We start from the raw sequence: 17082 nt of genomic DNA, 5'->3' as shown, positions 1-17082 counted from the left end.
TTTCTATCTAAATTGGCTGCTTCTACCGGTTCTAGAAGACTCAGAGAAATGATCGAAATTCGCTCAAACCAAATCTATTGTAATTGTTCGAATCGTAAGTCTAAATCGGCGTTTGACCATTAAGAAGCAAATCTGATTGCCTTGGCCGCCTTTACCGCTTTCACAAGTCTCGGGGAAACTACCATTCGAAACACGTTTCGGAATCCGGAATGGATTCCAGCGCAAATATAACAACCGACTCCGACTCAATCGGTTTCAGGTCGAACCAAACCCTAGGCTTTAAACTTTGGCTGACGTTAAAAATCGATTATGATAACAATGGCTACTACTAAAGGTTCTGGAAGTCTCAGGGAATGCTACCAATAATCAGTACGGATACAAAGCTGTTTTTGTATAACAATTGTGAGAATCGTAATTCAAATTTATTGCCATAAGTAATTCGTGGTAATTCTTATTGCATGAAACACTAGAGAAGGTGGGAAAGTGTTCCATGGTCTGAATCGTGATTCCAAATTACTGGATTATATTATATAACTAAATTGGTCACTTAACGAAACTGAAGGTCAAACGAATCGTCAACCAATCGGATCAACAACTGCTGTACTTCAAGAATACCGTATGTGCTATAGCACGTTTACTTAATCACCAGGCTGCTTTTGTGTATGCTAGACGGTGGGTGCCGGTGTATGTGAATGATCACGTTTGCGACCGGGTTTGTATTATCGCGAAGTTCTCAAGCGTTACTATGTGATGCGCGCATTTATGTGACTTTTGTGTGACGAGTCTAGTAGAGCATTCATCATCATTGAGTATTGTATGTATATCAAATATAAAACATTGATCATTAAATACTAAATATCACGCATTGAATATGAATATTAAACATTGAATATTACATTTTATATATTAAATATCAAATGTTAAATATTCAACAATAAATATTAAATATAAAATAAAAAACATAAAATATTAAATACACTGAAGACCCGATTTTATCAGCCCCCTCATATGAAAATTGATAGTTGGTAGTTTGATGGGCTCTAGCAGTCGAACCAAGTTGAATTCGAGTAAATCCTTTCTTGGGCATATATTTCTTGTCTTAGTGGATCCCTATCCACTAATAAAAATCAGATTTTTATCCAAAAATAAAAATCAGATTTTTTTAAAATTTTGCGCTGTCAGATCCGCCTAAGAAAAATTTAACCTAAATAATCAGAAAGGATTGCGAGACATCTACACTGATAAAATATAAATGAACAATAAATAAATATATAGAGAAATTAATACATCAATAAATAATTAAATTGGTAAATAAATTAATGAATAGTTTCTCGGTTCATAGGCATTAACATAAACATTTCACATATGTTTCAGCACATATCGAGGGACGAAGGTTTCGTCTAGCATATTATGCAAAGAACGAAGGGGCGAATGTTTAAGCGGCTTGGTTTATTACAGAGTAAAAAGTAAATAAAAAGAATAACATTGTTACTTACGATACGACCTAATGAAAATTTTCCCCAGAAATAAATGAACATATCTCGCGTACTTTTTGAAATGGACCTATGTGCAAAAGAGAGCCTCTCTTTGTTTACTTTCTCTTCCGATTATCACGGCATTACCATTAATCTTTCCAATAATGATCCAATACATATTGGAAGAGCATGGTTTTGACTAGCATATTATGCAAAGAGTTAAGCAGCAAACGCAAATGCGACCGAGTTATTAGCGGAAGAGAAAGTAAACAAAGAGAGGCTCTCATTTGCACATAGGACCTTTTCAATAAGTTTGCTTGATATAAGTAAATAATGAAGGAATAAATAAATGTAAAAATATACTAAATTCAAACCCAGTCGCTTTCGCCTTGAATCGCTTCAAAGCATATATCAGTTAAGATATCTTATTGTGTTTTATAGCTATGTTTTGTCTTCTTGGAATTTTGATTCACAGGATAATGAGCAAAATATTTTTTATCTTCTGCTTCAAGGTTAGTCTTTCGGATAATTTTTCCACCGCTTTCTCTACTGGCCGTTCAACGACAAAATAAAATAAAAAACAAAGTCGGGTTCTTAAAAGTCCATTTAACTGAAAGTTATAACCATTAAACATGCGCTATACAATCCTTGAATTACATCCTATTTCTAACAAATGCCCTTTTATAAATTGTTGAAAAATCGCTATCAAAATTCTTCATAATCAAATGTTGCGTTATGTACGTGCTCGGGTAGATATTTGTTAATGGAAAACATGAAATTTCCATTTGTTACATTTTGCAGTTAGGCCCTTTTCAAATGTTTGGATAGAACTGGGTAGAGCTAAATTGTAATTGTAATTGTAAATTTATTAGCTTACGATACCCTGTTAGTTACATTTGTATACCTTATGTCAGGTCAAGGAAGAAAAAAAAAATTAAAAAAAAAATAATAAAATTATAAATTCAGAATCAAAACACCCAAAAAAGCTCCTACGCCTTTCACTAGTAGCTGGTCGAAAACACTTTACGGTGCAACTGAATCTTTTTCCGGAAGTGTTTTTCAATTGATCTGCAAATCATCATGCATCGATCACTGCCCACTAGGTTGATGGTGATTCCGTTCTGTTAAAGAAGTGGGAAGAAATACAATCTATAGGATCACAAGAATGAGTCACACTTACCGAATCTACCGGTGCGTCTAATTCGATGTAGATACGTTTCGCAATCGGCTCGTCCCTGCTGATCCATCGGCAAGTCGAAGTTGACGACAATGGTCACCTGTTCGACGTCGATACCTAAGATGAAAGAATCTCTCCGTAACCTGGTGCTGTAGCCAGAATCAAGTGGTGGAACTTACCCCTGGACAAAACGTTCGTTATAATCTGTACCTTCTCTAGTCCGGTTCGGAATCGATCAAGGGCGTCCAACCGTTGCTCCACCGTTAGATCACCGGACAGTACCGCTACCGAGTGACCATCCTGGGACATCCTGCCGGTCAACCAACCGGCCGTTTTGCGTACCTGTTTCGATGGATTAACAGTTCTGAAAATAAGTTTACTTGGAGTTTGCAACTGTCCTATACATCATATGACAGAAAATGATCGCTTGTCCGACGGTAATCACACAATTTCTCGTCCTGGTTGCGGAACTTGACGTAGTACTGTTTGATGTTATCGAGAGATTCTTGCTCCCGCGCCTGCCAAATGACGATCGGATTGGGTAGGATGTACTCGGCAAACTATCACCTCGCGCTCGTACGTGGCCAAGAAGAACACCGACCATAACACCCGCCTCGTCCAGTACAAAAAGGGAAAACTAGGTCGTACGTCCTGAACTTTATACCCCAGTCCATTAGCTTGCCGGGTGTTCCGATGATGATATGATTAGTCAGCTTCGCCCCTTTGACGGTCTCCTCACCGCGAACGGCGTAAGGAAGTTTGATTTCAGGACAAAACTTTACCATTTTGGCAGCTACTTCCCCCTTCTGAATTGCCAGCTCATACGTGGGGGAAAGGCAAATCACCTGCACATAGTTTTTTAACTGATGGACTCAACTGAGCGTTGCCAGCACGAAGGCAGCGGTTTTTCCTGTTCCCGACTGACTGGGCGATTATATTCCCTGGCGGACCGGCCAACAGAGTAGGTAGAGCCATCTCCTGAATCTTGGAAGGGGCGTTGAAACCCATCGCATAGACTCCCTGAAGTAATTCCGGCTTCATGTGCAAAGCTTCGAAAGTTTTAACCAACCAACCGACGAAGAAGAATCCTTCCGATGCACCTTCAGATCCAGCTTTGATTCTACTAGATCTTAGCGAACATCCTTCATTAGCAAACTTGCATCCGCCGGGCTAAAAGATTAGTCATGGATAATTTTAAAGCTGATACTAAATATTTCGGGAGAAAATTTAGAATAGGACGTAAGCAACAATGAGATTCTCTTTGGGGTCTTTCTCTTCTGTTTATTACTCGGTCGTTTCAATATTTAGTACTCAACTCTTTGCCTAATATTTTAGTAAAAACCATCGGCTATGTACTCGAAAATTAGTGCAAAGTGTTATAGTGACGTCATAACCGAAAGAGAAAGCAAACAAAGAGAGGCTCTCAATGTTCCTTATGTCCTAATCAAAATTTTCTGCAGATTTCGACTTACTTGAATGCCTCTGCATCTTCCGCGGAGGAAGCTGTTTCTCCATTTTCTCTTGCAGCTTGTTTTTCTTCAGGAGCTGCTAGAGTTAGAATTTCCGAAGCTACCGAACTCCAAACATCAGGTGCAGCTTTGGTCCTACTGCCGGTGGACTAGGTTTTTCCGCATTCTCTTTCTTGCCAGCCGCCGGCTCTGAATCCTTATCCTTGGTGATATGTACTCAGTTCGCTAACCTATTTGTATTGAAAAGAAAAATTCAAATCCCATCCCAATGATCGCTTCAAAAATAGGTTATTACGAAAAAAAACACTTACCGAGTGCAGAAATTTCTTTATCCGTTGTCTTTTTGACCCAGTTATCGGCAGCGCTTGCCATCGTTTCGATCGGGTATTAAAATTCAATAGCAAGGTACAAAGTATGGGTAATCGTCCTGAATCAGCACGGGTACTGTCCCTCGGGTGGTTTATTCCTTGCAATCCGCTGAAATTTTGACCAGAGCGACCTTGCGGAAAAAACGATGCCTTCTTTTACCTGCTCACTTCCCTGCCATGAAACCGATGATAAGCGCTTATTCCAAACGGTTAGCCGATTGAACATGACGTGCCATTGTTTGTTCTGGGAATTGATAAGGACATCTAGATATGCAAAGGAATGTTTGGAGGGGGATGCTACTGGTAAATACATACCGAAAGAGAAAGTCCTTTCCGAGCATCTTGATGTTGTGGTTTCTGTTGGCCCATTATCACTGCGTTCTCTTGCTGGGTGATTACCATATTATGTTGTTGGTGTTCGATCTGAAAAAAATGACAATAAAAAAATATCCGTAAATGAGTGAACTCGAGCTTTTTAAAGAAGAATAGGGTATTACATTACAGTAATATTTTTAAACTTACCATTCAAATTCGAAATATTGAATTTCTAAACAACGAAATTTTGACAGGTTGCGATGAAAAAAATACAAAAAATTACCAATCTTGTGTTTTCTTATATTTTTTCATTGCAACCTGTCAAAATTTCGCGAGCCTCCGTGCGAAATAATACCGCTGACCATTATTTCGCAAGGAAAAAGTTTGCCTTGGTGACAGCGAATAGAAAGCAGCGCTGTCTCGCGGAAGTATTATGAAACTTATCGTTTGTCGAACCGTGTCTCAGCTAACTACATTTTTCGTTATCGTTTTCGCGAGAGCTGCGTACCGCTTACGAAATGGAAACGAAAAAATTTTTCGCGAACATTTCGCGACGTTTTTTATGCATAGGTTTTGTATAGGAAATTTCATTTCGCAAGAGGTGCATACTTAGCTTAATCAGGTAAAAGCTAGTAACCCATCTTAATTTCGTTTTGAACTTCTGATCCAACTCGATATGTCTTTATATTTGCACCAATCGCGTTGGAAAAACATCAAACATTACAAAGACTGACGTTTTCTAACGGGCGGTAGTAGTATATTTTCAAAACAGTTTTTATTACGAAATAAATGTAAATATAGTCTAAACTAAGTGAGAGAACCGCGTTTCTATTAATATAACATTCATTAATAGCCCCAAACTCTGGGCCTTATTAACGGGCACTGGCTGCGCACAAATTTCTCAAAACATTACCTGGCATCCCTGGTTTCAATAGTACTGCTTCGCGACAGTATTCCAGAGGCCGCCATATTCTTTTTACTGCGACAGCTTGATGAACGAATCATCCAAGACAGCCATCAGCAAAACTGTAATGCGACTTGCAATGTTGCCGTCTTGCACCGCACACGACAGTTTGCGCATACTTACAAAACTTTAGTTCATTTTTGATGACTGCCTCAGATTGTTTTACTAGGCGGTGGAGCATTTCCGGTGTCGTCTGACAACGCCCAAAGGGTCATTCAATCTGCTACTTTGATCGTCGCTTTCGTCCATAGTATCATCGTTTCTATTGTCTTGAAAGTTAAAATTTCGATTTTGATATGTTTATTATACAATACATAATATGTAATAACCTCATTCAATGTAAATTAGAAATGATTTTGAGTTAAGAACGAATTTAAAATTCCATATTTAATAAACAATCAATAAACATTTTCATATAGGTTAATAATGCAATCAAAAGTGTCATCTCACTGTTAAGTTGCCAAAAATGGCCATTGTAAAGAAGGAATTGAGAATGCTTTAAACCTACAAGACGTTTTATGTCAACATCGCATACTAGATCCACAGAGAACAGACATCCATGATCGAACAAAAATATGTTAAAAAACCTATTTTAATCCACCTAGCGGTGCAATTGTGCCTTTCTCAATCATGAATCACGAGAATGTGTGCGTTGTTTATACTCATTAAAAACTTTTAAATGCATATATTACATTTTATTATCATACATCACATGACAACTATATACAGGAAAATAAATCATTATTCGAGTTCTAAAATTTTGAAAAAGAAAAAACAGCCACGGTAATATTGAACTGAAAAAAGGTGCGAAATCGGCAAAGTCCCAAAAAGTCGATTTCTATAAAAAAAATTTTTTCGAGATAACATTAAATCTCGACGTTTCATGCATTTTAAAGATGTTTGGCATCAAAAATACGAATTCGATTTCTGAAATTTCATGGGGTCCCCCCTTTGAAAAAAAATTTTGAGTTCCGGCTTATATGGGAATTTCATGTGTGACCGGACCGTTCAGTCTATATTTCCGGAACCATACAAGCGATCCGTGCGAAATTTTACAGACATCTGTGGGGATAATATAGCTATCATTTGGGACTAAGTTTGTGAAAATCGGCCCAACCATTTTCGAGAAACTGATATGAGTTTGCTAGTTATGAAAGATGGCCGCTTTTCCCGGGCACTTCTGGAACCGTCTATGGTGGTCAATGTAGTCAACGAAAGTTTGTTTGGCCGTCGGTGACCTAGAACTGCAAAGTTAAGTTATTTGAGAGACATTTTAGCGAAATTTTTACCTTTTTTGCTTCCATCGGGGTATCGGTTTGAATCACAATTTGCTATGTGATCGCACGCCACAACCCGTAACTCCGGAACCGGAAGTCGGTTGGGGATAAAATTTAATAGCCACTTACGGGGACGCAATACCTTTCATTTGAGGTCAAGTTTAGTCGAATCGGTCTAGCCATCTCCGAGAAACCGATGTGACTGTTACTCTGAATTTGGATACTTCCGCCGGGGCTTCCGGAACCGATGATGGTGGCCAATGTGACCAAAGAGACTTTGAATGGCTGTTAATGACCTAGTACTACAAATCGAAGCAGTTGTGGTCACATTTTGGAAAAATTTTCACCATTATACATTCATTGCAGAATTTCTTAAAATCGACGTTTTCTGCGTGATCGTACTCATCACCCTGTAATTCCAGAACCGGAAGTCGGATCCATTAGAAATTCAATAGCAGCCTATGGGAACGTTGCACCTTTCATTTGGGACTAAGTTTGTAAAAATCGGTTCATCCATCTCTGAGAAAAGTGAGTGAGATTGTGTTCGCGTACACACACACACAGACGCACATACACACACACACATACATACACACACACAGACATTTGCCGAACTCGACGAACTGAATCGAATGGTATATGTCACACGGCCCTCCGGGCCTCCGTTAAAAAGTCGGTTTTCAGAGCAATTGCAATACCTTTCTATTGAGAAAGGCAAAAAGGTGCGAAATCGGCAAAGTCCCAAAAAGTCGATTTTTATAAAAAAAAAATTTTTCGAGATAACATAAAATCTCGACGTTTCATGCATTTTAAAGATGTTTGGCATCAAAAATACGAATTCGATTTCTGAAATTTCATGGGGTCCCCCCTTTGAAAAAAAATTTGAGTTCCGGCTTATATGGGAATTTCATGTGTGACCGGACCGTTCAGTCTATATTTCCGGAACCATACAAGCGGTCCGTGCGAAATGTTACAGACATCTGTGGGGATAATATAGCTATCATTTGGGACTAAGTTTGTGAAAATCGGCCCAACCATTTCCGAGAAACTGATATGAGTTTGCTAGTTATGAAAGATGGCCGCTTTTCCCGGGCACTTCCGGAACCGTCTATGGTGGTCAATGTAGTCAACGAAAGTTTGTTTGGCCGTCGGTGACCTAGAACTGCAAAGTTAAGTTATTTGAGAGACATTTTAGCGAAATTTTTACCTTTTTTGCTTCCATCGGGGTATCGGTTTGAATCACAATTTGCTATGTGATCGCACGCCACAACCCGTAACTCCGGAACCGGAAGTCGGTTGGGGATAAAATTTAATAGCCATTTACGGGGACGCAACATCTTTCATTTGAGACTAAGTTTGGTTGATTCGGTCTAGCCACCTCCGAGAAACCGATGTGACTGTTACTCTGAATTTGGATACTTCCGCCGGGGCTTCCGGAACCGATGATGGTGGCCAATGTGACCAAAGAGACTTTGAATGGCTGTTAATGACCTAGTACTACAAATCGAATCAGTTGTGGTCACATTTTGGAAAAATTTTCACCATTATACATTCATTGCAGAATTTCTTAAAATCGACATTTTCTGCGTGATCGTACTCATCACCCTGTAATTCCGGAACCGGAAGTCGGATCCATTAGAAATTCAATAGCAGCCTATGGGAACGTTGCACCTTTCATTTGGGACTAAGTTTGTAAAAATCGGTTCATCCATCTCTGAGAAAAGTGAGTGAGATTGTGTTCGCGTACACACACACAGACGCACATACACACACACATACATACACACACATACATACACACACACACAGACATTTGCCGAACTCGACGAACTGAATCGAATGGTATATGTCACTCGGCCCTCCGGGCCTCCGTTAAAAAGTCGGTTTTCAGAGCAATTGCAATACCTTTCTATTGAGAAAGGCAAAACGTGTGTAAACATTTGAATTAATATACGATAAACACTAGCGCCGCCACACCAACCTATCCCAACTATCCGTCAAATCCATTCCGGAACCGGTTCGAAATCATGAATGGATTCAGTATGGAATCTTGCTGAAAGAAAACAACCGATTCCGACTCTATCGGTTGATGCAATTGAGCTGGAATTCATGCTGGAAGTCCGAACCGGTTCCGGACTAGTTTGACTGGGTAGAGGAATAACCGCTGTCGAGTCTGTCGAACTCAGCCTCAAAAAACATGACGACAGTAGCACACCTGGTTTGGATATCCCAACTACCTTCGAAACCGTTAGAGATTTTACACAAGTTGAATGCTGAAGATGGACGTCTGTTCTCTGTGCTAGATCTTCATAAAAATCAATCAGCAGTACTTTAATGTTACGTTTAAAATTGGACCACTTTTCGTTACATACCATTTTTGTAGAATTTGCAACGTGCACCCCCATATCGAAAACAAAGACGTAGTCCTACGTCAATAAACGTCAAATCGCTTTCACACTCGCACCGATGCAAATTGAATGGGCGCGTAATTTGAAGCACTGCCCGGCGGCGCACGGTTGAAAATTCGCAAAGTGGATTAAAGAAAAGATTCACAATAGCATTCAGTAAACAGAACATGCACACCATAGACTGTCTGCATCTAGGGGCAGATCACTCTAGAAATGTATAACAAATTTCCATCAAATTAGAAAAAATGTATTTAATTTCCATTTTTGCATCAACTTTGCACTTCTCGCAGAAAAGTTTGTTTAACAAACGTCCTACGCTGATTCACTTTGTTCGACGTTTTGTTGAATGTAGGGCTAATTTTTTGTAGGGTTTTGACATCTTACACGCAACGCAAAATATTTTGATGGAAAGAAATGCATTTAATTTAACTGATTTTTAAAAATGCATCACAAGTGATCTGCCCCTAAGTCTCCATACAGTATTCATTCATACAAAATTGCGCTGTTGCCATAACGTTTCGACTTGGTGAGCAAATTCTCGCGTGGTTTTTGTAAACGACCAATAAGCATGCTGACAAAATGCACTTTGAGAGTAAATTCCGGACAAACCGTAGCTCGCCGAGAATGGATGTTAACATTTTATGAAAGAAAAAAGTTTTCTCTTTCGTCTGCTGATGTGATTTATAATCGGCGATTAATGGTTTGTCCAGAATTTCCTAGCGAATTTTGACAGTATGCTTATTGGCCCTTTTCAAAAAACACGCGAGAAATGTGCTGTAACAAGATAATGTAGTATATAAGAACACACAGTTTGCTAATGTTGGCAACCAAAAATATGTAAATAATCCAGAAGCACAACGGGTCGAAGTCATGGCGTTCACACGATTCAATGGCAGCGGAACGAACTGTATGACGAAAGCAAGTCAATTTGTTCTGAGATCACTCATACCACTCATGTAAGATTCATCTTACGATTACCAAAGTACCATTTTAGCCACCTCTGTATATACGACATTGGTAGCAAGCAGCGATGCCAGACGTGAAGACATGTCTTCATTTTGAAGACATTTGAAAGGTTGTGAAGACGGGTTTTTCATTTTGAAGACAATTTTTTTCGGATGTCTCGACTGATTTCTGACAGAATTCTGGCTCAACATCAAAAACCGATTCAGCATCCTGGACGGTGAATACAAATGAAGACATTTTTATGCAATGTGAAGACATTTGGAAGATATCCCTGGTATCCCTGGTAGTAACAGAGCGCTGAGCACACATAGAGATATCTACATTCCTTTGCAGAGCGACAGTAGTACAGATACAGTACTTTTGGGAAGTCTGGTTTCAAATACCATCCCTAATAAACATCGTATGATTTAAGAGCCGCAGAAGTGGCGCGAATACAACGTGCCCACACATCATTTGTTCGTCGATTTCCAATCGGTGTATGGCACAATCGATCGAGATCAGCTATGGCAGATAATGCACGAGTACGGTTTTGCGGATAAGTTAACACGATTAGTCAAAGCGACGATGGATCGGGTGATATGCGTTGTTCGAGTATTAGGGACACTCTCGAGTCCCTTTGAATCTCGAAGAGGGTTGCGGCAAGGTGATGGTCTATCGTGCCTGCTGTTCAACGTTGCGTTAGAAGGTGTAATAAGGAGAGCGGGGATAGACACGAGTGGCACGATCTTCAGGAAGTCCGTCCAGCTTCTTGGCTTCGACGACGACATTGACATAATGGCATGGAACTTTGAGGCGATGTCGGAAACGTCGGAAACGACTGAAAGCTGAAACCAGAAGGATTGGACTTGCCATCAACGTTTCGAAGACAAAATACATGAGAGGAAGAGGTTCTAGAGACGACAATGTGAACCTCACATCCCGAGTTCGGAGATGGCGGACGAATTTGTGTATTTGGGCTCACTGGTAACCGCCGACAATGATACCAGCAGAGAAATTCAGAGATGGATCTTGGCGGAAAATCATGTCTACTTTGGACTGCGGAGGAAGCTCCGGTCGAACAAAATTCGCCGCCGCACGATGTCGATTATCTACAAGACACTGATTAGACCGGTGGTCCTCTTTGGCCACGAGACCTGGACTATGCTCGTGGAGGACCAACGCGCCCTTGTAGTTTTCGAACGAAAGGTGTTGCGTACCATCTATGGTGGCGTGCAGATGGAAGACAGGCGAATGAACTATGAGATGCATAAGATGCTGGAAGAATCATTCATCGCGCATACCGCAAAAATGGGACGTTTGCGGTGGGCTGAACACGTCGTAAGAATGTTTGACGACGACCCGGTAAAGATTGTTCTTGAGGGCGACCCTACAGGAACAAGAAGACTGGGACAGTGAGCACGGCGGATTGCCCAGATAGAGGACCCTTCGAAGACTGCGAGGCTGGCAACTAACAGTAATGGACCGAGTGGAGTGGAGACGGCTTCTGCATACAGCAAGAGTTGTTGTCTCTAGCCTGAACGGTAAGGAAAGTATGATTTGAGAGCCTAATGACCTGTTCAGGGTATCATTCAAACAATATGTGGTATCGTTGGACTGTATGGGTTAAAGTTCGTGTATATTTTTTTTAGGGATCTCCAACCTACTATAGAAATCTAACGTGTTTCCCAAAACAGGTAATAAAAAATAACGGAGGAAAATCATCAAAATTGCGAAAGAGAAAACGAGATAACAAGTGACTTGAATTTTTGTCCATTTTACTAAGTAGCATCTAAAGCATTTGTATTAATCTATTCCCCTATATACTATATTCCACATAAACTACCTATTTGTATTTGCTTTAGAACGGTATGACAGAGCGAACAAGATCGGTTGGACTATTCACACACAAATGTTGCCTCTCTTTTTTATCTGAGTTAGGTAAAGTAAGAAACAAACCGGCTTGTTTTAAACATCAAACGAAGGCTTTGTTTCATTTAATAAAATATCTGAAAAAATTAAATTGACTAAACAGAATATTTTTAATAAATGATAGAATGATTCAAGCTGCGATTATTTTTGTATCGAAATGTGATATGTTTCATATCACTTTTGTTTAAGATGTAAGTAACCGGAAAGATGGTCACCACCGACGATACTGCGATTTATTCCTGAAAACATTATTGTGTCTGCAGATAAAAATCAGAAGCGACTTGTCGCTAGTCAGCATACGTTACCCCAGCGAAGTTCATAGTTTCTTGATGTAGTGTAGACTTTGTTAAATGTGTTGATTATAAACAAATAATTCAAAACCAATCTTTTTGTGATTCTTAAGGAAAAAAATTCAAATTAGAGCCATACAATCGCATTTAAAAGTTTTATATTATGATATTCATTTGTCATGATCTCACATGATTGAAATAAATAAGAAAGTGATTGATTTTTAGCAGCATGTCGACTATAACCATGACAACGCAAAATATGAGATTTACTATAGTTTTATTGATGAAAATTTCTTTGTTTATTTTATTCATTTACAGTAGGTGGTTCTTGCTGCTTTATATGTGAGGTTTAATAACAAATGGAATCTAACGAGAACGTGTAACATTTACATTTCGAGATACAAATTCCTTCATAACTTATGCAGAACTGTTACAAACAGATACGAGGAGGAGGAATATTTGGAAGGCCTTGAAGATACGGACACTGAAGATTTTCCTTCTCAACAATGGAAACCCTCTTCACCTTCTTTCCAAGACTCGTTGCATGTTCAGAATGACTTAATTGAAGATCCCCCAGTTGGATTTCAAGATCTTGACCCTTCAAAAGACGATGATGTTAATATGCTGGAAGTAGCTCAGGAGAAATATTTGTACTTCTTCGAAGGCTTATTCTTTCGTCGGTTATTCCGTGGACAAATGCGCCCTAGAGTAGTAGGAACCAGAACGGTTGTTGGAGATTCTCCAAAGGATGTGATGGATTGCATTTGGAAATTTGCTGCCAGGCATGTATCGAGGCAAATAGAATTTGATAACAATGGGCCGAAATGGGCTGAAAAGCCAAAACCGGACCGTGAAGATATTGAAAAGTTTGTGACTTTGCAAGACCAGGTGAAAAGGAAGGCGTATACTACTTCTGCAGTGTCGTCTCGTTTGCTTACATCATAGAGAGACAACCAAATCAAAATTTTCATGTATGCATACTCCGTAAACGTCGAGACCAACGCTCAGTATCAGATGGTCCTCAAACAATTAATGTCACCAAACAATCCCGATCGTTCTGGAGCCCATTCCACCCGTGATGATGCGGAATTAGCCACTGAGTTAAAACAGAGTCATCCTGAATTGGAAGGTCACCATAGTTCTTGGTTATTGTGAGCCAATACAATTCACTCGTCAGCTGCGCACAAACAGGAGGAAATGAAGAAGGCATCTTCGCCTCCATTCGAGCTCGCCAAATATTTCATGTGGACAGGTGTTTCAGAAGCCGCAAGATTGCAATCCGTTCATCGTGGTGCATCGGTTGCACAAGTAGTGAATGGGGGCTGGTTAAAAGACGTTGAGGAAATATATAACGGAGTTACTTCAGCGGTTTCCATTTTGTCAAATGTTGCGCAGAAGCTGGAGGAAATTATTTCAAAGGGAAGATCAGCAGAGGAGATTATTGTTGCTGTGCAATCCGCAGTGCGTCCGGTGGAGTCAGAGCTAAGTAAGGTTTTTGCTGATAGTGTGACAAACTGTCCGGACATCGATCACACATAATTCATATCATCATCAGAATAGGACTGATGCTTTACCCGATTCGCGCGCTTCTGCAGCACTTGGAAAACTGACTTTCTTTTTAATATTATTTTGAATAATAAATAATCAACGTTATTTTAGTAAATTAGTTATGTATTTAATCCAATAATCCAACTATTTTTGGAATTGTAGTATAAATTGTGAGATAGTATAACACAGTCACTCAGGAGTCATGTTCAAACCTATATTCGCTGGATCTTGTTGTAGTCCTTTTTCTGGGTAGAAATTTCTCCCGTAATAGTAACCGCAATGAGCCAACGGGCTTTCACAGGAATATTGATTGAAATAGCTTATAGTTTCGCATACGTCACTCATAATTGGTGTATTCTCTTGTCGTGTTCGTTGCAAGCGTTTTTTGATAAGACCGAAAACTATTTCTATGGGATTGAAGAAGGGACAGTACGCCGGAAGGAATATTGGTATTATGCCTATTGATCGCAGATATCTAATAATGTTAGCATCGCAGTGAATTCTTGCACCATCCATTATCCAAACTGAATGGAATCCTGGATATTGATAGACTTTCGGATTTCGTTATGCGAACTCGCGAGCGCAGTCAAAAAATTTAGTGCGGTTAAACGTTCCATCCGTCCAAAAGCTATCCAAAATTCGGTCTGATCCCAAGAAACACAAGAAAGATAAACGTGGTCTGCGGCAAAATTCACCACTGTAAATAACTTTTTGCCCCACAACACCATATCCCTTACGGCGTAACATATCCCTGTTGTCAAAACTCACTTCGTCCAAGAACACCAAATTATAAATGTCCCACGGAATAGCCAGAAGCTCTTGCATGAATCTAACAATCTCTGCCTCCCGTATTTGAATTGCCCTTCTTTCGACCGTCTTCCACGAGAGTCCAGCTTCATGCAGAATGAAACAAACCGAGGAAACACTTATGCTTATTTGAAAGTGCTTCTGAAACTTCTCCTTAGCTTCGTCCAAAAATAGCAAAGGATGCTCCTGGTACAATTGCACTAACCATAATCTCATTTCCGCGTTGAACTTCTTGTAGATTTGGATCCGCTTTTTCCGTTGGTAGACACCCTCATTTTCGAACTTTCTTAACCACGAATAAATTGTGGACAAGCTCTTGCCGTAAATTGTAGCAATATCTTTTTTGCTCATTCCCAAATAATAATGTGCATAAAGGGCACGGTGTACACGGTGTTTGGTTCTGCATGCTGTTGTTGGACTGCATGAATGATGACATTGGCCATATTTATACCACTATTTAGCTAACGATCAATTATCACTTGCTTTTATCTTGAAATTTAAATATTATTTATTCAGATCAGAATATATTTCTTTATTTCAAAACAAAAATGTCAAAACATGAAATGACAATTCCACTGACGTCGCTAGAAATCTTCGCGTCGCTGGACTGTTCAGCGCATTGCAGAATAGTGCTGCAGCGACAATATCTACTATTCTTGCATATTCGTGCATGATCGAGAAGAATGAGTAATAAAATACGTAAACCAAAAAAAAAAATTATGAAACAGAAGGATATGTAAATATAGGAATTCTATTCACATATATTCAAAACAACTTTTCGTATGGACAAATCTGTAGCTTTTTATTAAGGGTTTCGGCGTGAAAAAAACGCTCCTTTGCGATTTTTTTATAACTTTACGTGAAGCGAAATGATGAAAACTTTTGTAAATTATAGTGTATCATTTCAATAATATTCTGTAATTTTTCTATGCAAAAATATCGGCAAATGTCTCGGTGACGAAGGTTTTTGTAGAACGTCTCTGGAATAAAACACGTTCTACAAAAAGCTTCGTCACCGAACCATTTGTCGATATTTTTGCACAGAAAAAATACAGAATGTCATTGAAATAGTATACTATAATGTACAAAGTTTTGATCAATTCGCTTCACGCAAATTTCTAGAAACAATTCGCAAAGAAAGTGTTTTTTATTCATGTTGAAACCAAATAAATATGACCAAATAATGACGAATATAAAATCATGATTCAATGTCTTAGTTCAATTCTAAGTGGGGACTGTAAAATCTATAATATACCGTTTACAACTTTTAACAAATAATAAGCCCAAATCTGATCCAATTACGATTTGATATTCGTATTTCCGGTTGCTCTTACTAGCCAAAATTTCCCGTTCCGATTTCCGCTCTGGGTAGTTCTGAACAAACCCGCGTCTGGGCCTGCTGTACCTGGCGAGAATTTATTATACGATCCATATTAATTCCGTCGCTATTGTTCTCGATTGCCGGGAGGCAAAACTAACTCATAAAACATTCTTTTCTTCAGTTTTGCTGTTCCGAATCCCTCTCCCGGCCAGTCAGTCACTAAAGGTACTAAAATCTGCATTATGAGTGTCATTATTACTGTGTGCCGGGGCTGCCACCTTGGCAAGGCGCAACGAAACTGGCCCATTCATCGTTGCCTTCCTTTTGCCCCTCTAATACAGCTAGGAATTATTCCGCCCATTCGAAGCCAGGAAAATATTTATTTTGCAATGCCTTCTTCCTGTCTGTCTGACTGGTCCAGCAATTTCCACTCTCTTCCTCATCCATTTCATCCCGTTTCAGCGTGTCTAACCCAACAACCGGCGAGCAAATTTATGTCCACCGAAATAGTAAATCTTGGGCGGGCGTCTATCCGAGTTTCAACAGGAAGGCAGATGCTGGTGCCCTTTTTTTTGCTTGTGATTGCTGCACAGCACAAGCCTGCAATACCCACATAAAACCATCATCACCCGGCAACGACCAATTTTCTGCGTAGCCCCGTATCTCGTAAGCCTGCCTGCGCACGTTTTAGAGGGCGTTTGAGCTGAGCCGGTGCATAAGGTTCACACCTCCTACCCGGGAGCACCGAGTGAGTGTGGTGAACTTTTAATGTTTGGCCCAGGTAAGCTG

General features: G+C 39.6%; 1 protein-coding gene and 2 pseudogenes across 5 annotated transcripts; 1 reads left to right on the top strand and 2 right to left on the bottom strand.

Annotated features, from left to right (window-relative positions):
* Window positions 1-1430: 1430 nt before the first annotated feature.
* On the bottom strand, window positions 1431-5413 carry LOC131677402 (DEAD-box helicase Dbp80-like). Of its 5 annotated transcripts, none has more exons than XR_009303340.1 (6): window positions 5012-5413; window positions 4805-4912; window positions 4433-4733; window positions 4125-4351; window positions 2656-3822; window positions 1431-2596 (listed from the first exon to the last, which is right to left on the bottom strand). XR_009303340.1 is itself a non-coding variant. In XM_058957204.1 (3 exons), exons 1-3 carry the CDS (start codon window positions 2959-2961, stop codon window positions 2565-2567), a joined length of 276 nt encoding a protein of 91 aa, XP_058813187.1. In that variant the 5' UTR covers window positions 2962-4062; the 3' UTR covers window positions 1431-2564. The 5 variants fall into 5 exon arrangements, 1 of the variants encoding a protein (XP_058813187.1); XR_009303338.1 differs by having other exon boundaries at window positions 1431-2769; window positions 2832-3822; XR_009303341.1 differs by having other exon boundaries at window positions 1431-2994; window positions 3057-3822.
* A 7563-nt stretch (window positions 5414-12976) lies between these two features.
* Window positions 12977-14156, top strand: LOC131694977 (uncharacterized; annotated as a pseudogene).
* Window positions 14157-14354: 198 nt separating this feature from the next.
* LOC131676297 (uncharacterized) lies at window positions 14355-15415 on the bottom strand (annotated as a pseudogene).
* Between the last annotated feature and the right edge of the window lie 1667 nt (window positions 15416-17082).

This window comes from Topomyia yanbarensis, chromosome 1 (assembly GCF_030247195.1).
Source record: "Topomyia yanbarensis strain Yona2022 chromosome 1, ASM3024719v1, whole genome shotgun sequence".
In the NCBI taxonomy this organism is placed as follows: Eukaryota; Metazoa; Arthropoda; class Insecta; order Diptera; family Culicidae; genus Topomyia; species Topomyia yanbarensis.
This window is presented reverse-complemented; position numbering and strand designations above follow the sequence as displayed.